Source organism: Thamnophis elegans, chromosome 8 (assembly GCF_009769535.1).
Source record: "Thamnophis elegans isolate rThaEle1 chromosome 8, rThaEle1.pri, whole genome shotgun sequence".
Taxonomy (NCBI): Eukaryota; Metazoa; Chordata; class Lepidosauria; order Squamata; family Colubridae; genus Thamnophis; species Thamnophis elegans.
Genome location: NC_045548.1, coordinates 71141423 through 71166915, shown reverse-complemented (window position 1 = coordinate 71166915; position 25493 = coordinate 71141423). Strand labels below are relative to the sequence as shown.

General features: G+C 43.3%; 1 protein-coding gene across 1 annotated transcript in view; it reads left to right on the top strand.

Annotated features, from left to right (window-relative positions):
- LOC116511978 (potassium voltage-gated channel subfamily KQT member 3-like) overlaps window positions 1-16726 on the top strand; it is a 175301-nt gene extending 158575 nt beyond the window's left edge. Inside the window, exons 10-15 of the mRNA XM_032222249.1 lie at window positions 554-741; window positions 3752-3854; window positions 9869-10000; window positions 11720-11818; window positions 13376-13460; window positions 15302-16726. Coding sequence (XP_032078140.1) covers window positions 554-741; window positions 3752-3854; window positions 9869-10000; window positions 11720-11818; window positions 13376-13460; window positions 15302-16021 — 1327 coding nt within the window. The 3' untranslated portion in view covers window positions 16022-16726. The remainder of the gene's footprint in view (window positions 1-553; window positions 742-3751; window positions 3855-9868; window positions 10001-11719; window positions 11819-13375; window positions 13461-15301) is intronic.
- Window positions 16727-25493: the final 8767 nt, after the last annotated feature.

Below are 25493 nucleotides of genomic sequence, written 5' to 3'. Positions count from 1 at the left end.
ATAACCACAACCCTGTGAAGCCAGTTGGCCTGCCAGAAAGGGACTGAGCTGAAGTCACCGAGCTGGCTTTTGGGCCTAAGGCAGCACTCAAACTCAGGTCTTCTGGTGATTGGTTCAAAGCAGTGGTGGGATTCAGCCAGTTCGCACCACTTCGGGAGAACCGGTTGTTAACTTTCCGAGCAGTTTGGTGAACTGGTTGTTGGAAGAAATCATTAAGGCAGAGAACCGATTGTTAAATAATTTGAATCCCATCACTGGTTCAAAGTCACCCAGCTGATTTTTATGCCTAAGACAAAACTAGAATGCATGGACCCCTGCTTAACCGCCCCCCCCCCCCCCATTTTTAAAGAAAAAGAACAGGAAAAATAATTGTGTGTGTGTGTATGCGCGCATACAAACACACACACACACAGAGTCATTTTTTTCCCCATCAGATTTCAGTGGCCAATTTAATGGCGCAAAGAAGAACCTCCCTGGCTGTTGTTACCCACCTGACGTTCACACCACCTGGATGTGGGGGGGAAAAGTTGATCCTTTTTCTTATCTTTTTTAGCCAGAAGCTGGGTCTCTTGGATCGGGTTCGTGGTAGCAATCCTAAAGGGAAGCTGTTTACTCCTCTGAATGTAGAAGCAATTGAAGAAAGTCCTTCCAAAGAGTCCAAGAACGTTGTGCTGATTAACCGAGATCGATTGCGAACAGCCTTCCGAATGAAAGCTTATGCATTCTGGCAAAGCTCAGAAGGTAAACTTTCTTTCTTTCTTTCTTTCTTTCTTTCTTTCTTTCTTTCTTTCTTTCTTTCTCTCTCTCTCTCTCTCTCTCTCTCTTTCTCTTTCTTTCTCTTTCTTTCCCCTCTCCCTCCTTTGTCCCGCCTTTCTTTTTTCTTTCTTTTTCTTCTCTCTCCCTCCCTCCTTCATCCCTCCCTCCATCCTGTCTTTAGTTCTTTCTTTCTCTCTCTATCCTCATCCCTCCCTCCTTTCTTTCTTTCTTCTTCTTTATTTCTTTCTTTCTTTCTTTCTCTTTCCTTCTTTTTTCTTTCTTTTCTCTTTTTCTCTCTCTTTTTTCTTCTCTCTCTCCCTCCTTTGTCCCACCTTTCTTTTTTTCTTTCTTTTTTTCTTTATTTTTTTTCTTTCTCTCTCTCTCTCCCTCCTTCGATCCTCCTGCATCCTATGTTTCATTCTTTCTTTCTCTCTCCATCCTTTCTCCCCCCTCCTTTCTTTCTTTCTTTCTTTCTTTCTTTCTTTCTTTTTCTTTCTCTTTTTTTGCTCTCTTTTTCTTTCTCTCTTTCCTCCTTTGTCCCGCCTTTCTTTTCTTTTTTTTCTTTCTTTTTTCTTTCTCTCTCTCTCTCCCTCCTTTATTCCTCCCTGCATCCTATCTTTCATTCTTTCTTTCTCTCTCCATCCTTTGTCCCTCCCTCCCTCCTTTCTTTCTTTCTTTCTTTCTTTCTTTCTTTCTTTCTTTCTTTCTTTTTTCTTTTTTCTTTTTTCTTTCTTTCTTTCTTTCTCTTTTTCTCTCTCTCTCTCCCTCCTTCGTCCCTCCCCATCTTCCTTCCTTCCCTCCCTCCCCCCCCTCTCTGTATATGTAAACTTTCTTAGAGTGTAGTTGCAGGAGCAGGTGGCAGAACCTGAGGAGGCGGAGTCAAAAGAGAGATCAGCCTAGAATCCCTGCATACTTAATTAATCTGCTTTATTTTGCTGACTTTTCTTCTGAGCTGAATTGAAATGGACGACTGCACTTACAACCACATTTCGGACCAGAATTTCTATTGCTAACAAAGCGGTTGTTAAGTGAGGCATGCCCATTTAGTGACCTTTTCTGCCATAGTTGCTAAGCAAATCATAGCCACCGTTAAATGAACCACACAGATGTTAAGCGAACTCTGCATTCCCCATGGACTGTGCTTGTAGGAAGTTGCCTGGGAAGCTTGCAAATGGCATTCCTGGGACACTGCAGCCGTCATAAACACAGACTGGTTGCAAGTCAGTATTATCGTATCCTGTCCTGTCCTGTCCTGTCCTATCTTATTCTATCCTGTCCTGTCCTATCCTGTTCTATCCTGCCCTGCCCTGCCCTGCCCTGTTCTATCCTGTCCTGTCCTGTTCTATCCTGTCCTGTCCTGTCCTGCTCTGCCCGGTCCTATCCTGTCCTATCCTGTCCTGTCCTATCCTGTCCTGTCCTGTCCTGTCCTGCTCTGCCCGGTCCTATCCTGTCCTGTCCTGTCCTGTTCTATCCTGTCCTGTCCTGTCCTGTTCTATCCTGTCCTGCTCTGCCCTGCCCTGCCCTGCCCTGCCCTGCCCCGTACCATCCCATCCCATCCCGTCCTATCCTATCCTATCCTATCTTCTATCCTACTACAAGGGCGTTGATCTTTTCTTCTAGCCCGCAGCCCCCTTTGTTTCTCAAAGATAAGTGCTTTGAACTGGAAGATTTGTTGAGAACGAGACTCTTGAAGTCTCAAGAGTAGAAAGCTCTTACATGCAAATGTACAAAATGATCAAAGCACTTACCTTTGAATCTCTTTGCATCATGAGCTCCAGTTTCCAGGTTCCCGTAGTTGAACTGTAAATCTGTTCCTGGCTGTCTCTGCACAGTGACAGAAGAGAAGGAAGAGAGACAGCCAAGGGCACCTTATAAAGCAGCTGCCTGATTCTGAAAAAATGTGGCAGCTGCTTTAATTATCTAGAGAAGGGAATTTTTGAAAAAAGTAAACAAAAGTATTGGAGAAACATACAGAATCAAAAATGGTACCTTCTGCTTTCTTCAACAATAAAAATAGTTCCCACACACCAGAAAAAGAAACTTTCAAGCACCCTGGCAACTAGGTGGGGAAAAAATACCTTAGGATGATTTTTCCCCCCGGAAATTGGAGGTCAGAGTTGGACATAAGTTGGAGTGGGGTTGGATTGGAGATTTTACAGTATCCTTCCCCTGGAGTGGGATTGGATTGGAGATTTTGCAGTATCCTTCCCCTGGAGTGGGGTTGGATTGGAGATTTTGCAGTATCCTTCCCCTGGAGTGGCGTGCTAATGCAGATTTTGAAGTATCCTTCCCCTGTCATGCCCACCAAGCCACACCCACCAAGCCACACCATGCCCACCAGGCCACACCCAAAAACCAGTAGTAAAAAAAATGAATTTCACCACTGGACCAGAGGTTCTAGTGTACTAACTTCTTTTCTATGTAAAGGAAATGATGGTACCCAGAATAGTTTGGCACACTGAATCTAACACATTAATTTTTTTCTACCTTGCCTTACAACCACAATTGACCCCGAAATTTATGTTGCTAAGTGGGAATTTGTTAAGTGAGTTTTGCCCCCTTTTACGACTCTCTGTTAAATGAATCGCTGCAGTTGTTAAATTAGTCACACAGTTGTTAAGCGAAACTGGTTTTCGGTCGCAAAAGGGGATCACTAACCCTGGGAAACGGCAACCGTCATAAATGTGAACCAGTTGTCAAGCATCTAAATGTAAATCATGTGACCCTGGGGATGCTACGACGGTCATAAATGTGAAAAGTGGTCATAAACCACTTTTCCTAGTACTGTTATAACTTCAAACGGTCACTGAATAAACTGTTATAAGTTGAGGACTACCTGTACTGGGTATTTGAACTGGAGAATGTTCAGGATCCATGATTTTAAATGATTCCAGCCTGAATAAATTGTTTGGATATTGTATGAGCTAATTCCCATTGTCCTAATCTCTTTTGCATCTGGATTATCTTATCTGTATCCATCTGGTCCTTATTTTAGATGCTGGGACAGGGGACCCCCTGGCAGAAGACAGGGGATACAGCAATGAGCTTCTCATGGAAGACCTCATCCCTACACTGAAGATTATCATCCGAGCTGTTAGGTAAATATTGAGCTGCTTGCCAATACTGCTGTGTTGACCTAGGCTTCCCCAAAAAGTACGAAGCAGATCCCTGGTCCTGGCAAAATCTCTTTTATTAAATGAATGTGAATTGCTCTCACTCACATTCAGCAAAGGCCTGGTGAACAGTCTTTTAAAGGTGAATTTATGACCACAGACCTTATCTAGCTTGGAAAGGTGTCATGTAAATATTTAGCAAACACAGTGTAGTGCAAGGAAAGACTTGGCACAGAGTCTCTGAGATTCATGGACAGATCTTCACACTCCTGAAATGAACGAACGAACGAACGAACAAATAGTTTCCTGCAAAAGCCCACTCCTCTTTAGCTCCTCTTTCGTTTCCTATGGGAGGGGACATTCACCGTCCACCTGTGGCTTTACTCCCAAGTCGACCCTGATTTCTGAGCTGTTCTTTTCTTCTGGCCGCTCTGCACATGTGCACACTGGGAACAGGCTCCAGCTGTTCCTCTGCCTCACTGCTGTCTAGCTCCGTAGGCACCTGATCACTGCCAGACGGCCTCGGCCCGGTCTCTGCCTCCGATGCAGAGCCCTCGTCCGAGCCTTCCCCAGACTCCAGGACTGGCCCATGTTCCTCCCCAACCTCCTCACTCTCCGACTCTGCTGCCAGCTCCACTGGCCGCTGACAAGCCATAATACTGCCAATCCAACTGGAGCTGTCAATTAAGCACCCACATTTAAATGAACTGTCATAAATCAAGGACTACCTCTATTGATAAAAGTCTTTGAGCTGTGTAGGTCTGGGGTTTCCAGCTGCTAGTCCATGGACCACCCTTGATCCATGGTATGCCAGCAATTGCTCCATGCAACAAGCGAAGTCCCAACCACAGGATGCAGGCAGCATGCAAAACCACACCTCCTCTGGTGGGCCACCACAACTGCATTGCCTATGCGTGTATTTAAAAATCTGTTTACAATTTTGAAAAAAAAATAGTTCAGCAATGTCAATCACGTACATTTCAAGCAGTTGCAATCAAGGCAGTTTTGCCAATCTGCAGCTTTCCAGATGTGTTTGGTCTTTAGTTCTCATCTTCCCCATAGTTGGGCTGAGAGTGCAAAAGTGGATAGAGAGTACATCACTGAAAATCCAGCAACATTTGATTCTTTCTTTATGGAAGGTCAAACACCACAAAGGGAGTGTTATGGAGTACGTCGTGAGCAAGTGGGGGTGCGTTGACCTAGTGGTTAGGACGTTGGGCTTGTCAACTGTAAGGTTGGCAATTTGAGACCCAACGACCATGCGATGGGATGAGCTCCCATCCCATCCGTTGCCGCAGCTCCTGCCCACCTAGCAGTTTGAAAGCATGCAAATGCAAGTGGATAAATAGGTACCACTTTGGTGGGAAGGTAACAGTTCTGTGCCCCTCCGTGTACACTCACACTGGCTACATGACCATGGAAATGTCTTTGGACAATGCTGGCTCCCTTGGCTAGGACAGGAGGTGAGCACCATCCCCTAGAATCAAACTCAATTCTTTTTTTTTTTACTTTTTAGTGGGCCAAAATGCATTTGAGTCACTGGACAGCGAGATGGGTGGCATATAAAACTAATTAATAATAATCCACCAAGGAAGCATTACCTTGATGTGGTTCAGTGGTGGTTTCAAATTTTTTTAGAACCTACTCTGTGGGTGTGGCCTCCTTTGTGGGAATGGCTTGCTGGCCATGTGACCTGGTGGGAGTGGCTTGCCGGCAATGTGTTTTCTTTCTCTCTCTTTCTCTCTCTTTCTCTCTCTCTCTCTCTCCTTTCTTCCTTTTGTCTCTCTGTCCCTTTTTTCTTTTTTTCTTTCATCTCTCTCTCACTCTTTTTCTTTCTTTTTTCTTTATTTATTTCTTCCTTCCTTCCTTTCTCTCTCTCTCTCTCTCTCTCTGTGTCAGTCAGTCAGTCAGTCAGTCTGTCTGTCTGTCTGTCTGTCTGTCTCCGTCTCTCTCTCTCTCTCTCTCTGTGTCAGTGGTGGGTTTCAAAAATTTTTGGAACCTCTTCTGTAGGTGTGGCCTGGTCTCTGGGTCCACTGGTGGAACCTCTTCTAACCAGTTCGGTAGATTTGACTAACCGGTTCTACCGAATAGGTGCGAACTGATAGGAACCCACCTCTGATGTGGTTGTTTGTCTTATGTGCTCTGAGGAAGATGAGAGCTATGCCAGAGGTTTAACGATACTGGACAAGTCTCATCAAAGGAGCGAGATGAAGAGTGTCTCTCCCATGAAAAATGTGGTAATTTAAAGAAATCCATATTGGATTGGTCATTGCCCAGGTCAACAGAGACTACAGTAGTATTTCCAAATGCAGTCTAAACATTTGGCTGACTGTGCAATGAACCATAGCAACAACAACAACACAAGCACCCACCACATAACACCCCAGATTTAACAGTTGTCGATAAGAAAGACAAAAAAAAAGTCTGGATAGTGATTGTGGCAGTGCCTAGAGACAGCAGCACAGAAGAGAAAGAATTGGAGAACGTAACAAAATATGAAGACCTACAAATAGAAATAGAACAACTGGCAAAGGCAAGCGAGGGTGGTACCCATAGTCATAGGGGCCTTGGGTGCAATCCCAAAACAATGGAAGCACCTCTTGAACACCAGAGGCATTGACACATTCGCCATCAGTCAATTGCAGAAGGCAACCTTACTTGGAATAGCTTCCATCCGGGGATAATATCTGCAACACCGTTAAACATCCAGTTTTGCCTAGCCCAGATCCTTGGTAAGGACTCAATAGGTAGGCAAAAAATGCCAAACCCAGCCTGAACATCTGGTTCAAAGATTAGATAATAGATTTATATTTATAGATTTATTTACAATGATCTATCCTGGTTGAAAGATAATAGATAATTATCTTTCAACCAGAAAGGTAATAGATACTAGATATAATAGTATTAGTTTTTATATATTGTTATAAATAATAACAGATCTTAAAGTAATCTATATCAGCCTCCAAACCCTGCTTGTACCATAACACAATTACGTCAAATGACTTGGAATATAATCTAAATCAGGATTGTCAAACTGGCAGCCCATAGGCAGTATATGTCACGGACAGGCCACGCCCACCCCAGCTCCGCCAAGGGAATAAATGCCGCCATTGGTCACGTGACACCAATGTGACACTGCAAGTTTGACCCCCGTGATCTAAATGCTTCCAGCAAGGTTAAAAGTGTGTTTTAAACTAAAATCATCTTTTTTGGGGGGGGATTTCAAGCTTGAACTAATTGAAGTTCAAAATGCCATTCACCGCTTTTGTGACTTCAACTGCTAATTTAATTGCTTTAAATAATTAGAATTTACTTTAAATGGCTAAAGTGACTCGATCTGCTGATGTCCTCCTTACCTGCTTCCTGCTAAGAGTAGCTAATTTGGAAAGTGTAAAGGGAAGGATTTTTAACTGTAATTACCCATTATAAATGGAACTATCAAGACCTGGGCTAGACTTGATGTGTTTCCATTAAATTAAATCCCATTTATTCTCGGTGGCCTGTAACAAACTATTTAAAGAAGGCTACATTAAGCTTGTTTTGAAGGTTTGACTTGAAGAGGATTTAATCAAAACCACCTCATTGAATCAGATATATTCCATGCATCAAATCAGATGATTTTAGATCAATTCGGCAGTTGGTAAACATTTCTGATCAATTAGATTTACCAGTCAAAACAACAATGTGAATTAATTGTAATAAAAATTTTAGCTAGATTCCCATAGTCTTATTGCTTGATTGAATCATTTCTTACTGACCTGTTAACTATTAATAGGAAATCTTTGGGTTTTTTAAAAAAATCTCTCTTATTGCTTATTAATTACACTTTCATTTAATATTAGTAAGGCTGCTGTTCTTAGTAATATTAGTTTTTCCTCTGAGAGAAGTCTTAATACTTGATAAGTATTTCACATCAGTGGTTACTTTTACAAGTGACTGGTTTTTTATTATTTCACATGGTTTTTATGATTATCCTTTGGATGTTTTTAATAAACTACCAGTGAATATTATAATAAGGTAAAGGTTCCCCTTGTACATATGTGCTAGTCGTTCCCGACTCTAGGGGGCGGGGACTCATCTCCATTTCAAAGCCGAAGAGCCAGCGCTGACCGAAGATGTCTTTGTGGTCATGTGGCCGGCATGACTCAGTGCCGAAGGTTCACAGAACATTGTTACCTTCCCACCAAAGGTGGTTCCTATTTTTCTACTTGTATTTTTTATGTGCTTTTGAACTGCTAGGTTGGCAGAAGCTGGGACAAGTAACGGGAGCTCACGCCGTTACGCGGCGCTAGGGATTCGAACCGTCAAACTGCCGACCTTTCTGATCGACAAGCTCAGTGTCTTAGCCACTGAGCCACCGCATCCCTATAATAATATAATATGTTATAATAGTTGATTATTTATTCATGTCAAAAGCACCATGGTTAAAATAAAGCATGCTATATGACATAACATAACATTTAAAATATAAAATGCAAGATTAAAATATGTAGGAATTAAAAGAGATCTTGCCCAGTTGATTATATAACATACATTCTGAGTAATATTATAATAGTTGACTGAAATACCTATATCAACACTATACAGTCGTCCTCAGGTGACGACTATAATTGGGACCAGATTTTCCATTTTAAACGAGGCAGTGTTGTGGCCGGTCACCCGCCGGCCTCTCCAGCAGCCGAATCAGATGAGGAGGAGGCATTGGAGTCAGAGTCAATATCAAGGCAACCTGAGATCTCCGAGGGGGAAGAGGGAGTGGAGCTGGGAGAGAGGGAGAGGGAGGGAGGGAGAGAGAGAGAGAGAGAGAGAGAGAGAAAGAAAGAGAGAGAGAGCCCTCAGATGGAGAGTCAACAGCCCTAAGGTCTGGAGGTGGCTGATGAGGAAGAGGAGGAACAGCCGGGTCCGGTGCCTGACGCATGGATACCCAGAAGGCAGAGGAGAGGAGAACAGTGGAAATCCATGGGACGGTCCTTGGGACGGAAAAGCCATCGCTGCTAGCAAAGCCCCACCCTAGCCCTGGGGATAAAAGGCAGGGGGTGGAGATGAATAGATGTGGCAGACAATTATTCATCTTCTGGCCGGATGGACTTGTTAGCCCGTGTTGAGAGAGGAACTTTTTGCCAGAGCTGCTGGCGCTCCCAATAAAGGAATCTCTCAGTTAACTTCAGAGGGTTTGTCGTGGTTGGGGAGCTGGGTCAAAACAGGCAGTTGTTAAGTGAGTCGAGCCCAATTTTACCATCTTTTTCGCCATGGCTGGTCAGTGAACCAACCCTGATTGCAGTGGTTAAGCAAACTTGGCTTTCCACCAAATGTTGTCCAGTTGCCAAGTGCCTGAATTGTGATTGTGTGACTGCCGGAATGGCTGCGACAGTCATAAGTGCAAGGACCGTATGAGTCATTTTTTTCAGTGCTGTTTAGCGAACTTTGAATGTTCACTAAAGGAATGGTTGTAAGTTGAGGACCACCACATGGAAATGCAGCTAAGAACCGAGATTTCTTAGAGAAACAGAACCACATTAATCAACTTGGGACAGCCATGCAGTGATTTGCCTAAGGGTGCAGAGGTCATGAAGCATGAAATGTCATCCATCCGATTGAGGCAACTGTGCAAAATTTAGTCCCGCCTTTTGGCATGAAAGCCGGCTGGGTGACTTTGAGCCAACCACCAGGAGACTGTGAGTTCTAGTCTCGTGATAGGCATGAAAGTTGGCTGGGTGACTTTGAGCCAATCACCAGGAGACTGTGAGTTCTAGTCTTGTGTTAGGTATGAAAGTTGGCTGGATGACTTTGAGCCAATTACCAGGAAGCTATGAGTTCTAGTCCCGTCTTAGGCATGAAAGTTGGCTGGGTGACTTTGAGCTAATCACCAGGAGACTGTGAGTTCTAGTTCTGCCTTGGGCATGAAAGCTGGCTGGGTGACTTTGAGCCAATCACCAGGAGACGGTGAGTTCTAGTCTTGCCTTAGGAACCCCTTTTTCTGCTGTTTCTCCTTGGACCAGGATTCTACAGTTCCGCCTCTATAAGAAGAGATTTAAGGAGACTTTGAGGCCTTACGACGTAAAGGATGTGATAGAACAATATTCAGCTGGACATCTGGACATGCTTTCCAGAATCAAATACCTTCAAGCAAGGTAAGAGGGCATGGCCCCGTTCGTAGACTAATCGTGGAGATGATATTGGGAGGGAAAGATTGAGAGTTTGGCCCGTGTCAGGTGATGGCATTGTCACTGCAAGCACTCATACTCAAAGGGTGTCACTCTTGTAAGAAATTGATGGCTGTGCAACAGACTCCATTAAGAGTCTGAATGTTTATCTCAGGCAAGGTTGTGCATTGTGTTCACCTAACATATTCAATCATATGAATTAGAAACCTTAGTTTTAGTCTATGTAGGTTTTGTGTATTTGAGTGTGTAGTTTAGTATTTTATGTACATCTAAATGGGTCACTTGGTTTACCATTCAGGGTGTTATGCAGACCCAGAGATGGGTTAATGCAGGAATCAAGTTAAGAGTTCTATAGAGACGAGACTTATAAGGTCCAGTGATTCAGCCACATAATAGATGATTATGTGTTGCATTATTATCTTTCTATTCACTTGCCCAGTGAAGTCAAGGCAGGATAGATAGATAGATAGATAGATAGATAGATAGATAGATAGATAGATAGATAGATAGATAGACAGACAGACACAGACAGACAGACAGACAGACACAGATAGATAGATAGATATAGACAGACAGACAGACGAATAGATAGATAGATAGATAGATAGATAGAGAGATAGATAGAGAGATAGAGAGAGAGAGAGAGAGACAGACAGACAGACAGACAGACAGAGACAGATAGACGGATAGATAGATAGATAGATAGATAGATAGATAGAGAGAGAGAGAGAGAGAGAGAGAGATTAGATAGATAGATAGATAGATAGATAGATAGATAGATAGATGTAGGTAGGTAGGTAGGTAGGTAGGTAGGTAGGTAGGTAGGTAGAGAGATACAGACAGACAGACAGACAGAGAGTTAGACAGACGGGTAGACAGACGGACAGATAGATAGATAGCTAGATAGATAGACAGACAGACGGACAGACAGACAGGTAGATTAGATTAGATTAGATTAGATTAGATAGATAGATAGATAGATAGATAGATAGATAGATAGATAGATAGATAGACAGACAGACAGACAGACAGACAGACAGACAGACAGACAGATAGATATAGACAGACGGACGGACGGAGGAAGGAATGAAGAAAGAAAAAAAGAAAGAAAAAAAGGAAAGAAAGGAAAGAAGGAAAGAAGGAGGAGATAGATGGGAAAGAGGGGTAAGAGAAAGGAGATAGGTAAAGGCAGGAAGGAAGGAAGGGACATTTTTGCTAATGGCAATTTCTTTCTTGTAAAACACCTTTCTTGAAACTTGTGCCTCCATATGCTCTAAGACAGGGGTGTCAAACTTGTGTCGTCATGGTGGTGTCACATGACATATCAGGACTTCCCCCCCTTCACTAAATGGGGTGGGGGCAGGGCCAGCATGTGATGCATTTGCTCCGCGGGCCATGAGTTTGACAACCCTGCTCTAAGTCTTCATCTCTTAAGATGTCCACAGACAGCCACTTGTCCTGCTTGTGTAGGGGGTTGGACTAGAAGACCACCAAGGTCCCTTCCATTTGTTATTCTATCATTATTTGACCAAGAGGCCTATTGCAGGTAGTCCTAATGTTGGCTGGGGAATTCTGGGGAGTTCAAGTCCACAAGCCTTAAAGTTGCCACCCCCCCCCCCGAGTGATTACAGTATATAATACGACTATATCTAGCAGCCCTTATGTTCTGTTTCCATCTCTTTTCAGAATAGATATGGTTTTTGCACCTGGGCCTCCATCTACTCCCAGACACAGGAGATCACAGAAAGGGGGCACCTTCTCCTACCCTTCGCAGCAGTCTCCAAGGTGACATTTTTGTGTGTGTGGGGGGGGAAGGTCGCCCCTCAGTGAAAGCCACATTTCCATCATTTTCCATTAAGCGCCAGCCAGATGTGGTCTTCAGCCAGTTCTCACCGGTTTGAGCAAATGGGTAGCAGCAGCTGCGGGAAGCTCCCCCCAGCCACCCCGCCGTAATGGGCAAGCACTGCGCATGCGCAGAAGGCGGTGTGCATGTGCAGGTGAGGGGCACGTGAGTGAAGCAAGCGCATGTACCCTCACATTTGCGAACCAGTAGCAAAGGTGGTATTCAGCAAGTTTTGACCAGTTCTGGAGAACCGGTAGTGGAAATTTTGAGTAGTTCGGAGAACCAGTAAATACTATCTCTGGCTGGCCCCGCCCCATCTATTCTCTGCCTCCTGAGTCCCAGCTGATCAGGAGGGAATGGGGATTTTACAGTATCCTTTCCCCTGCCACGCCCACCAAGCCACACCCACCAAGCCATGCCCACAGAACTGGTAGTAAAAAAAAATGTGAATCCCACCACTGACTGTTAGGGAAGGTAAGGGAATCTCACCTCTGGCTCCAACGTAGTGTGGACCATAGATATGTTTAATGCAGTTAAAACTGAAAAATGTATATTCTTTTTTTAAAAATAATTTTTATTAATCTTTAAAAACAATAGGAAAGACACAGCAAAGGAAAAGACAAACACAAAAGACAAAACAACACAGAACATACATAACAATATACAATAGTTTTACAGCTTTCTATATCGGCTTTCCTTCTTAGCTTTTATAATTCTCCCTTCTGCTTTGCCTTATGTTAGGTAAGCTCCCCGTTGGGAGAGCAACTACGTTCAGCGAAGCGTTGTGAGAGTTGTATTGGAGAACACACAAACCAGCATACAGAAACACTGCAGTTTAAATAGGCTTCTACTTTCGTGGAAATAGAGGTCTCAGAGTCCATCAAACAATCCAAGTCATACACGGATAAGACAGTCAGTCATCAACATCTTTCAGTTAAGGGATAATCCAAATAACATAGTCCATAATCATACAAACAGTCCGGCACTCAAAGTTTGCTAGAAGTTGCAAAACTTACAATAGCTCACGGCACTTCCAGATCAGCCCAGCATCTAACAAACAGAGAGCTAACAGTCATTCTGGCTCCCTCTTATGGCCGATTGAGGAAAACAGCAACCAATCACATTTTACAGTATGATTTAAAGAAACAGGTACAACATTGTTATATGATTTATATATTGCCAACCCAACCGTTAGAATTATATTCCTAACAATATAATTTAATACTTATGGCAATGGAACCCGCCCTAAAGAAAGAAGCAACTTTGACTATATATTCCTCTCACTATAAACTTGTCCTATAATGTAACAAACATAATATTAACACTTATAATAGTATTCATTATGTACATTCTTAAATGTACATTCTTATATCTAAAAATCAAAAATACCTTGTCACTTTTGTGTAAATGCACTGTGAACTAGAAATATTTGTAGGAAGAATTTAAATGGTTTTCTTTTGGTTTACCTCTGTGTAAAATGGAACCTTATTTCCTTTTAGGAACGAGCCATTCATAAGTAAAGCATCTGCAGATGATGCGGAAGACCAAAGCATGATGGGCAAATTTGTCAGAGTTGAAAGACAGGTATGAAACGCTCAGCAGTTTGGCTCCATGTTTTTCTCAAATTCAGATTCAGAACAGAGCTGGAAGGGACCTTGGAGGTCTTCTAGTCCAGCCCCCTGCTCAAGCAGGAGACCTTATATCTGTGATGGCAAACCGATGGCATGGGTGCCAGAGGTGGGACATAGAGCCATCTCTGCGGGCACATGCCCTGTCACTGCTCTTCTGATTTCCAGCACATGTGTACGCACTGTCCAGCTAGTCTTCGCATGCGCCGGGCTGCCAAAAACCCCAAAGAGCATGTGGTCAGTGCGAGCATGCCACCTGGTCTTCTGGCACATGCATGCACAGCAACCAGCTGGTCTTCAGGTTTCCAGTGCTGCAGTGCACATGCATGTGTTTGGGCACTTGGTGCTGAGAAGGTTCACCATCCCTCCCCTATACCATTTCAGACAAATGGTCGTCCAGTGTCCTCTAAAAAGCCTCCAGTGATGAAGGACCCACAACTTCTGAAGGCAACTCCTGTTCCACTGGTTGATTGTTCTCACTGTTAGGAAGTTTCTCCTTAGTTCTAGGTTGCTTCGCTCCTTGCTTAGTTTCCATCCATTGTTTCTTGTCCTGCCTTCTGGTGCTTTGCAAAATAAGTTGACGCCCTCCTCCTTGTGGCAGCCCGTCAGATATTGAAATCCTGCTATCATGTCACCCCTAGTCCTTCTTTTCTCTAGACTGGCCGTACCCAGTTCCTGCAACCATTGTTCATATGTGTTAGGTAAGCTCCCCGTTGGGAGAGTGAGTGTGATCAGAGAAGCGTTGTGAGAGTTGTGTTGGAGAACACACAAACCAATATACAGAGACACTGCAGTTTAAATAGGCTTTTACTTTTGTGGAAATAGAGATATCGGAGTCCATCAAACAGTCCAAGTCATACACGGATAAGACAGTCAGTCATCAATGTCTTTCAGTAAAGGGATAATCCAAATAACATAGTCCAGTAACATATAATCAGTCCAGTAATCAAGGTTTGCTAACAGTTGCAAAACTTACAATAGCTCACGGCACTTTCAGCTTCCAAAAACACTCAGATCAGATCAGCCCAGCATCTAATAAACAGAGAGCTAACAGTCATTCTGGCTCCCTCTTATGGCTGATTGAGGAAAAACAGCAACCAATCACACTTTACAGTATGATTTAAAGAAACAGGTATAGCATTGTTAGATGATTTATATATTGCCAACCCAACCGTTAGATTATATTCCTAACAATATGTTTTAGTCTTCAGGCCTTTAATCATCCTAGTTGCTGTGCATTTTTTCCAAAGGCTAAAACATCTAAAATTTTGTCTCATTTTCAAAAAACCGAACATCTCATTTTCAAAGTCTCAACACCTTCTCTACCCACAAAATCTCAGCATCTCCTTCATAACAGATATAAACACCTAACATCTAAACACCTGAAGGCCAGGCAAGGAATAATGGATGGAAACTGACTAAGGAGAGATTCAACCTAGAAATAAGGAGGATTTTTCTGACAGTGAGAACCATCAACCCATGGAACAGAAGTTACCTTTGGAAGTTGTGGGAGCTTCATCACTGGAAGCGTTCAAGAAGAGATTGGAAGGCCATTGGTCAGAAATGGTGTCGGATCTCCTGCTTGAGCAGGGGGTTGGACTAGATGACCTATAAGGTACCTTCCAACTCTGTTAATCTGTTAAAGTGTTTTGCTGTTGCTGCATTTGTTTGTGATGACCTTTGATCTTCGTGATGATCTTTGACCGAGGCCAATTTTCAGTTGGGGGATAGTTTTGCTCCTAGTCGAGATAACCAATTGTTTATTCCAGCTGAGTTCTGATGGCTGCTGTCTTTTAGGTCTACGACATGGGGAAGAAGCTGGATTTTTTAGTAGACATGCACAAGCAGCATCTGGGCCAGCTGCAGGTCCAAGTCACCGACGCGTGTCCTTTGAAAGAAGCCACCTCCTTGGCTGAGGACAACCGCTTTTCTGAATTGAAATCCATCATTTACAAGTACTCCAAGCCTTCCATCCATGAGCTGTCTCCAACCTTCCACCACGTCCCTGTGAACAAAGTCCCTCCTTTCGGGTACTCGAGCCAGGACTGTGGTCACAACCCCCTTTCACTGCCCTTCAGTGACCAGAACTCAGGCCGATGGCAAGCCATGCCCTTCTCCACAGCCTACTCAGAAAGGCCCACCGTCCTGCCAATAGTGACTTTCATGGACCCTCAGGTTTCCTTCCAGTCGCCGCCGAGGGAGCTCTGGAGCCCCCATTCGGACAGATTCTCCTCAAGGCAGAGGCAGAGAGACAGCGACACCCCCTTGTCTTTGCTCTCGGTCAACCACGAGGAACTCGAACGCTCCCCGAGCGGGTTCAGCATCTCTCAAGACCGAGATGATTTCCTGTTCGGCCCAAATGGCGGAACCAGTTGGATGAAGGAGAAACGTTATTTGGCTGAGGGGGAAACGGACACCGACACCGACCCTTTCACTCCCAGTGGCTCTATGCCTCTGTCCTCCACGGGGGACGGGATTTCCGACTCAATATGGACTGCTTCAAGCAAGCCAATTTAATCTTCTCTACAGGGGTTGGTGGTTGGGGTGGGGCGTGGGAGGGTGGAGATCTGGGCTGGCTTTTTCTTGTCCTGTAAACTTAAAACTTTGTATATCTGACGAGACGTGCCCGAAGCTTCCTCCCCTCAAAAAAAAAAAAAGCAAAAAAAGAAGAAGCAAGCCACCACACCCATCCCTTCGCCACCAGAATGGCCATTCTGCATGCTGGTGTTCGTGCACATCTTTCTCCACCATCTCACACAGTTGGGCGATGCAGTTCTCCTCGTTCCTGCCCAAACGAAGCGGCTTGAGTTTTCTTGCGCAGGGTGGCGGTGTGGTTTTTTATTTTATTTTGCATGACTTTATGCACTAAAGGGTACAGGGGATTCCCTCCATGATTAAAACCATGAAGGAGAAGGAAAAAATCATCACACTCTATCGCTCAGTACGTCAAGGAGTCAGGTGGATGTCAGAGCTAAAAAACGTGGGGAGATACAGGCTGCATCGTTGCGAGCAAAAAAAACCCCCTTCATTTCTAGAACGGCTCCCTTGGTGAGGTGTGCATGCATTTGCATCATTCCTCTTTGCAATTTTAGCTTGTTTCCCTCTTGGCTGTCCATTTTGTTCTCTCCCATGTCGCCATAGTAGGCTGATTTAATTCCGTTTGTTTGAACTCTCTGCTCCTGCACCTATGTAAGAAACCCGAGAATATAACACATTCCAGTATCCAGAGAATCAAAGTGTTTTTTTGTGCACATCTTCACATATTTCCATGAAGCCCAGGCACGCTTCATCTGCTCCAAATATTGTCGTCTTCACTCATCGTCCCAAGGATGTCCATGGGTCAAATGAGCGAAACATCTGTCAGCGTTCCAAGTATCATGTAGAATTAAATCAGAGACCAAGGCAAAACTATCCTTAAAGTTCCAATTTAATAAGACAGACATGTTGGCATTGTACTATGGAATCCCAATACTGGAAATGACATCAGAATTCCACCCAGTTAAAAGTTCATGATCTTGTCCCCACACCCACAATCCATCACATGGTCCAATCTTCTTCTTCCACGCTGGCATCTACACCCAGCTGCTTCCGGTCAGGTGTACTGGTGCAGAGACAAAGGATGACCTTGGCTTCTAGTAAAGAATGAAAACAATACATTCCACAATCTCACTATTCCCCCCTCCCATTGACTATTCCCCCCTCCCATCGACTATACTAATGAAACAGCATATTGAAATAAGAGAAAGTGTGGCAGGCCAAAATTCTAAAAGGAATATAATTCCAGGCCTGACAGCATCATTTCTGGCCTCTTTAAGTTTTCTTGAGCTAGGCACATTTTGAGGTCAATATTTGAACCGATTGTCCCAAAGGTGCTTTTTCAAAAGGCAACTGGACTTCCTGGTTTTCTTTTGAGGACGTTTCACTTCTCATCTAAGAAGCTTCTTCAGCTCTGACTGGGATGGTGGGGTCATAGCTGAAGAAGCTTCTTGGATGAGACACAAAACATCTTCAGAAAAAAGCCAGAAGGTCCAGTTGCCTCCTGAAAAAGCACCTTTGGGACAACCATGACCTGGATGACTGAGAATCGCCATAAACATTTTAACCGATGTTTGTTGGCCTTCACACAGCACTTCTGTCACCAGTACTGAGGGCCAAGTCATGCTTGTCCCTTCATGATGGTGGTCATAATTCACAACATTAATCTCTTATTATGATTTAGGATGAGAAATAGGTCACTAAGACATCGTTTGATTTATCTCTCAGCTGCTTACCTGCTCCTCCTTTTATTCCATAAAGCAGTGTTTCTGGTACTCAAAGTTTGCTAACAGTTGCAAAACTTGCAATAGCTCACGGCACTCAGATCAGATCAGCCCAGCATCTAACAAACAGAGCGCTAACAGTCATTCTGGCTCCCTCTTATGGCCGATTGAGGAAAAACAGCAACCAATCACATTTTACAGTATGATTTAAAGAAACAGGTATAACATTATATGATTTATATATTGCCAACCTAACCGTTAGAATTATATTCCTAACACCTTCCTCTCACTATAACCTTGCCTATAATGTAACAAGCATAATATTAACTTATAATAGTATTCATTATGTACATTCTTAAATGTACATTCTTATATCTAAAAATCAGCTCTGACTGGGATGGTGGGGTCAAAATGTGTGGACTTCTGAGAGTTGAAATCCACACGTCTTGAATGTCTTATGGAGATTCTCAGTCATCCAAGTCATGATTATCATATAAATCCTTCCGTTCTCCACCACGCAATCGGAACGGGAGAAGCTTCTTGGATGAGAAGTGAAACATCTTCAAAGAAAACAAGAAACTCCAGTTGCCTTTTGAAAGGAAAGCACCTTTGGGACACACGGCTTGAAGTTGCCAGGACCGAGAAAAACCATGGTTTTAGAGGCTTTCCATATACAATTTACTACCAATAGCACTTAGATGTATACCGCTTCACAGTGCTTTACAGCCTTCTCTAAGCGGTTTACAGAGTCAGCCTATTGCCCCCCAACAATCTGGGTCCCCATTTTACCCACCTCGGAAGAATGGAAGGCTGAGTCAACTTGGAGCCTGGTGACTGCAATTTGGCAATTTGCCAGCTGCCAGCAGAAGTAGCCTGCAGTACTGCACCCCTAACCACTTCACCACTATAGACTTAAATCATGGCTGGGGAATTCTGGGAGTTGAAATCCACACTCTTTAAGTTGCCAAGGTTGAGATATGCTGCCCTAGAGGCTTTTGAGTATATAATTTCATGATGATGATGATGATGATGATGATGATGATGATGATGATGATGATGTCAACCATTCAGTTGTGTCTGACTTTTGGTGATTCTATGGGTCGTATCTTCCGATCTTGCAGTACTTATTTTGAGTTTTTCTATGCTCTGGATGGTGTCCACTTTGATGATGTCCAGCCACCTTGTTCTTGGATGGCCTGGTTTCCTTTGACCACTAACCCTTCTAAACATAATCGCCTTCTCTAATGAATTCTCCTGCATGACATGGCCAAAATAAGTCAAACATTATTTTACAATTTTTTCTTTTTCTAGTGATATGTCTGGTTTTTATGTGCTCTACTTGTTAGTCATCTTTGCTGTCCAAGGAATACGAAGAAGCCTTCTCCAGCACCACAGCTGAAATGAGTCAATTTTTTTTTCTGGTCTTGCTTTTTTAAGTTCCAACTTTAATGACCATTGTGGAATGTACAGTTTACTAGATATATTAACGGTCGAGGCTTTTGAACTATGGTGCTGGATAAGACTCCTGTGAGTCCCTTGGACTGCAAGGAGATCAAACCGGTCAGTCCTAGAGGAGATCCACCCTGACTGCTCTTTAGAAGGCCAGATCCTGAAGAGGAAACTCAAATATTTTGGCCACATAATGATAAGGAAGGACTCCCTGGAGGAGAGCCTCATGCTGGGAAAGTTTGAGGGCAAAAGAAGAAGGGGACAACAGAGAAGGAAGTGGCTGGATGGAGTCACCGAAGCAGTCAGCATGAGCTTAAATGGACTCAGGGGGCGGTAGAGGACAGGAAGGCCTGGAAGAACATTGTCCATGGGGTCACAATGGGTCAGACACAACTTCGCAACTAACAACAAAATAAATGATTGGGGAATTCTGGGAGTCGAAGTTCATACATCTTGAAGTGGCTGTGTAGTTGAGAAGATGGGGACACACTACCTTAGAGGTGTTCAATGTACAATTCGCTCGACATAATCATGACTGGGAAATTATGGGAGTTGAAGTTTACATGTTTTAACATTGCCAAGGTTGAGAAACGCCAATTTGAACAACACAGGGAGCATTTTAACAGAATAACAGAGTTAGAAGTGACCTTGGAGGTCTTCTAGTCTAATGCCCTGCCCAAGCAGGAAACCCTATTCCATTTCAGACAACTAGTTCTCCAATCTCTTCTTAAAAACCTTTAGTTTTCTCCCCTCTAATTTTCCTCTAATCCAGGATGTTTCCATAATCAAAGAAGTTCCATTTAAAATAGTTTTCTAAAACCTTGCATTCATAAAAGAAGAGGTAGAATTTCCCTGGGTTTCACTTTCCCTTCCTGGATGAAGCCTGTTTGTGCATAGATGCCATGCACTTTGAATGCAGATTTACAGATTGCAGATTAACAGAGTTGGAAGGGACCTTGTAGGTTATCTACTCCAACCCCCCCATCCAAGCAGGAGACCCTACACCATCTCCAACAAACGGCAGTCCAATCTCTTCTTGAAAGCTTCCAGTGATGAAGCTGCCACAACCTCCGAAGGCAACTTCTGTTCCATGGGTTGGTTGCTCTCACTGTCAGAAAATCCCTCCTTATTTCCAGGTTGAATCTCTCCTTATCCAGTTTCCATCCATTATTCCTTGTCCGGCCTTCAGGTGAGACATCTATTTGGAAAATAGCTTGACCCCTTCGTCTCTGTGGCACCACCTCAAATATTGGAACCCTGCTGTCATGTCTCCCCTGGTCCTTCCCTTCACTAGGCGAGGAGTCAAATATTTCCCATTTTATTATTTGGTGCCTATACATTGTGGGGTTTCTTTCTTGATCACTAGCCAGGAAACAAGGCAGGTCTTAATTTTTCCTTCCCTGGAGTTCATGCACTTGCTTGTAATGAAGTGTAAAACTTGACTCAAAGACCAAATGAAGCAGAAATGCAGTTTGCCATTATAACAGCACTGAAAAAAAAAAGTGATACGACCATTTTTCACACAACCGTTGCAAGCATCCCATGGTCACATGATCAAAATCCAGACCCTTGGCAACTGGCGTGTATTTGTGACCGTTGCAATGCCCCGGGGTCGTGTGATCGCCTTTTGTGACTTTCTGACAAGCAAAGTCAATGGGGAAGCCAGATTCACTTAACAACTGGGTTACTATCTTAACAGCCGCAGTGATTTAGTTAACCATTGTGGTAAAATGGGGCCAAACTCATTGAACAACTATCTTGTTTAGCGTCTGAAACTTAAGGCTCAATACAGAGGTGGGTTCCTACCAGTTCGCACCTATTCGGTAGAACCGGTTCATCAAATCTACCGAACCGGTTAGAAGAGGTTCCACCAGTGGACCCGGAAAGCAGGCCACACCTACAGAAGAGGTCCCAAAATTTTCTGAAACCCACCACTGGTCCTTGGATATGATTATTCTACACTATCATGCTCATATTTATAAAACTCAGTGCCTTTGTGAAAGGTATGCATGCCAGTGCTGTGTGTTAGGTAATTTAAGGTGGTTCTGACAAGTGTCGTCGGCATCTTCATATCCGGTCACATGGGTGGCAAGCCACTCCCATCCGGTCACATGGGCGGCAAGCCACTCCCACAAAGAAGGCCACACCCACAGAGTAGGTTCGAACAATTTTTGAAACCCACCACTGGCTCAATAATAGTCATAAGTCAAGGATTGTCTCTGTGTGACGGGTTTCCTTATTTGTTAAGGGAACAAACATTAAATGTGTAGGCTTAGTATAGGGGAATGGATTGCTCAATAATGACAGGGGGTGAAAAAAGATCCTTAAAATTAGCACTCCTCTGCAAATAAAACGTGAAATATATAATTCTTGATTTTTCTATCAAATATGGGCAAAGACAGTTTTAGGCTGCATCAGAAGAAGAAGCCACGATAAAGTCATGTGTGACGTGATATTGTTACAGAAATGATATGAATCATGGATGTGCCCCATTTTGCACCACCTGGACACTTTCAGGTGTGAAAGACATGGTTCACATGTGAAGGTCTCATTAAACTGATGTATTGCTAAATATAGACAGGAATCTTCTCAACTAATGGTTAGCACCTGCTTGAAAGATAGATAAGGATCCATGGAATTCAAGGGAAGTTGGACTTCATCTGCTTGTGGCTATGTGGGGGATTCTAGGCTAATCCCTGTTTTAACTCCATCCCCAGCTTCTGCCATTCCTTCTCCTACAGACATACAATAGCAATAGCAATAGCAGTTAGACTTATATACCGCTTCATAGGGCTTTCAGCCCTCTAAGCGGTTTACAGAGTCAGCATATTGCCCCCAACAACAATCCGGGTGCTCATTTTACCCACCTCGGAAGGATGGAAGGCTGAGTCAACCTTGAGCCAGTGAGATTTGAACAGCCGAACTGCAGAACTGCAGTCAGCTGAAGTAGCCTGCAGTGCTGCATTTAACCACTGCGCCTCCTCGGCTCTATACAACAATCACTCCCCATCCTCTGTCAATGCCTCTCCATCAACTGACTGAAGTATATGTTCCAATCCTAGCTGTTGACAGTTGTGTTCTTCTTTGACCCAACTTCTCACTTGAAGGACTTGCCCAATTCTTATCTTATAAATTCTTATGAAGGACTAGCTGATAACCCGCTGTTGCCCTGGTATTTATATATGGGAGAAAAATGTTCAGATTAAACATAATTTCTAATGTTGGATTTTCTCTCTTACCAGAGGGAGCCCCCTTGTGGATTACTATGAAACTGTTACCATGGAAACTCCACTGTACAGTAGAAGCCATTTTATGGCAGTACAGTAGAAGCCATTTTAAGACACAACAGGCTGTATCTTAACAGAACACAAACCCCACAGTATTTTTTTTTCTGGAGAGTAAAGTCATCTGTGCACCAAGTTTGGTTGAAATTTCTCAAGACATTCCAGAGTTATGATGGAACATACACACACACAGCTCTCTCTCTCTCTTTCTCTTTCCTCTTTCTCTCTCTCTCTCTCTCTCTCTCTCTCTCCCTACCTACCTACCTACCTACCTACCTACCTACCTACCTACCTACCTACCTACCTACCTACCTACCTATAGATTTAGAGGAAATGAAGAAGGGCAGGCAAGGTCCAGGAGACTAATTCAGGACTAAAAACGAAATGGACATGTTTGTACATGGTGGCTACAAGAACCTTCTAGAGAAGGTCAAAACTTGGTGTCCCTCATCCAAGAATGGAGAAAAAGAAATAATGCATCTAAGTTATAGGAAAGCTGCTCTTGAATGAATACAAGAACAAAATTTCCCACCTATAAGGGAGTTTGAAGCCAATGCCATTGACCCAGAATGTTGCCGGGCAATTCCTTCTCTAAATATCCTAGGAAAAATACATCTGCTTTGTGGCTTTTCAGGGAGGTGCAACATTCACAACTCCCACTTGCTCCGAGATGCCTTTCTGAGCCTGGATTTGAAGTACCCCACAGCCCAAATGGATAAAAACTGTGAGTCAGCTGCGTGCGTCATAGCTGCTAAAAGGAGAAGCGTGTTTTTAGGTTGCATCAAGACAAGGAAGGTTACCAAAGGGGAAAAAAACCCAATTTCACTGGTAGTGAGTAGCATGGGGATGGCAATAATAATATCACTTAAACTTACATGTCGCTTCACAGTACTTTACAGCCTGCTCTAAGCAGTTTACAGAGTCTGCAAGTTGCTCACAACAATCTGGGTCCTCATTTCACAGACCTCGGAAGGATGGAAGGCTGAATCAACCTTGACATGGTCAGGATCGAGCTCCTGGCTGTGAGCAGAGTTGCCTGCAATACTGCATTCTAACCACTGCACCACCAGGGCTATTGATACACAGTACTACTTCCAAGTGTTTGATGGGATTGCCTGACACAAAAAGTTCTTTTTCTCTCAAAGTCCCTACACATCAAGACATCAAAATCATGAAGATGGGTCGGAATCAATAAATAGCATGCCAACGGGTATCGCATATTGGCATTTGTGACATATATTTTGAGTGACAGGGAGCCACAGCAGAGGGATGAAAGAGCCACATGTGGCTCCAGAGCCATGGGCTGCAGAAATTTATATCAATCCATTATATGCAATGGGTGCTTTTTTTCCAGAAATTGGAAGCAAATGATGGTGAAAAATTGTGATTATGAGACTCTGGGCTTCTTGGTTGGTCTTTCTTTTTTTTGGCAGATGTTTCATTAGCCAAGGTAGGTAACACAATCAGTGCTAGAAGGGAGAGGAGCAAGCTATTTGTATACAAACCCAGAGCAAACCCCACTCCCTTCTAGCACTGATAATGTTAACTAGCTGAGTAGTGAAACGTCTTCAAGAAACCAACCAAACTCAGAGAACATCAAGGACCGCACAGATCAACCCTGAGCTTCTATTGGTTACATGATTGTGGGGTACTGCAAATGGCTTTAAACGCGGGCCAGTTGCCAAGATCCCAGAGTGAGATCACCTGATCATGTTGAGGAGGGGGGGTGTGTTGCTGTTGGAAGTTCAAAGCTGGGTTGTAAGTCGCCCTAAGGACATCAGTCTTAACTTCAAATGTTCACAAAGCAGCCGGTCGTAAGTCAAAGACTACCTGTATATTTTGTGTGGATATTATCTCAGACATTAATTTTGGGGGAAATGGAAGGAAAAAAAAGAGAGGATAACCATGGGTGCTCTATGGGGAAGAGGTGAAAAAATCAGTTTGGAGGACAAATTGTCCTGGATAAAATATTTATGTTTGTTAAGAACTGACATCAATTTGATGGCAACCTAATCAAACAAGAAAAAAATCAAATCTATTAGGAACAACTTTTAATAAATATTCAATCTTCGTATTTTGATATTTTTTCATCTATTCCAGTTCTTGTTGTGTTCATTTTTCTACTTCCTGCAATCCTCCCTATGCAACCCACATTTGAAAACCACCAATTCAATGAAAAATGTATTGTAGTTTTGTAGTGTGTTGTGATAATAAATGTTAGCAGCGAGCAGTAAGACCATAATTGGTTTCCTTTGTCACGTTGATTTATATGCATTAAGGAACATCGACAAGGAACCGAAGGCAATCTTTATGATAACAATAGTTTGGCAATCTTCTCAATTCCTTCTAAACTGTCAGTCAAAACCATGAAATTATTGGGCACTGCCACCATAGTCTATAATCTGTACCATTATGTTTACACCTCATCCTTCTACCTCAACTGTTGAAATGTTAGAATACGGAATATAGAATACACATAGTAAGCATTAATACATTAATAAATTAATAAAGCATTAAGGGAAGAAAGGTTAAGAAATTAGAAAATAATTACAAAATCGCATAAATGAAGAAGATAAAAAAATGTAAGATGCATTGTAGATTGATGAAAGAAATGTCCTTCTGGGTTTGGCTCCAAGTGGGGAAAAAGACACTGGAGACATGGAGGCTGCTTGGAAAGATGGTTTATTGGTGGACAGGACCACATGCCTTGAGCCCTGAATAGAAAAGGTGATCACATGCTTCAATGTTGGTGGAGAAGAAGAGAAGGGCTGAAGGAGGGGCTTGCTAGGCTTTTTATAACCTGTTTAGTCCCACCTCTCTGTTTCCTGTTCCTGTGTAAGAAATGTATTCTAATTGGTTGTCAGACTCCCATAGGGCCATGCAAGGGCAACTCTCTGGGCTGTGTTTTGAATCCAGGTTTAGTTGAGTTCTCAGATGCCATGTGGTCAGTTGAGTAAAGGGCCAATATTATCATGCCTTTACTCCCATCCCCCCTGG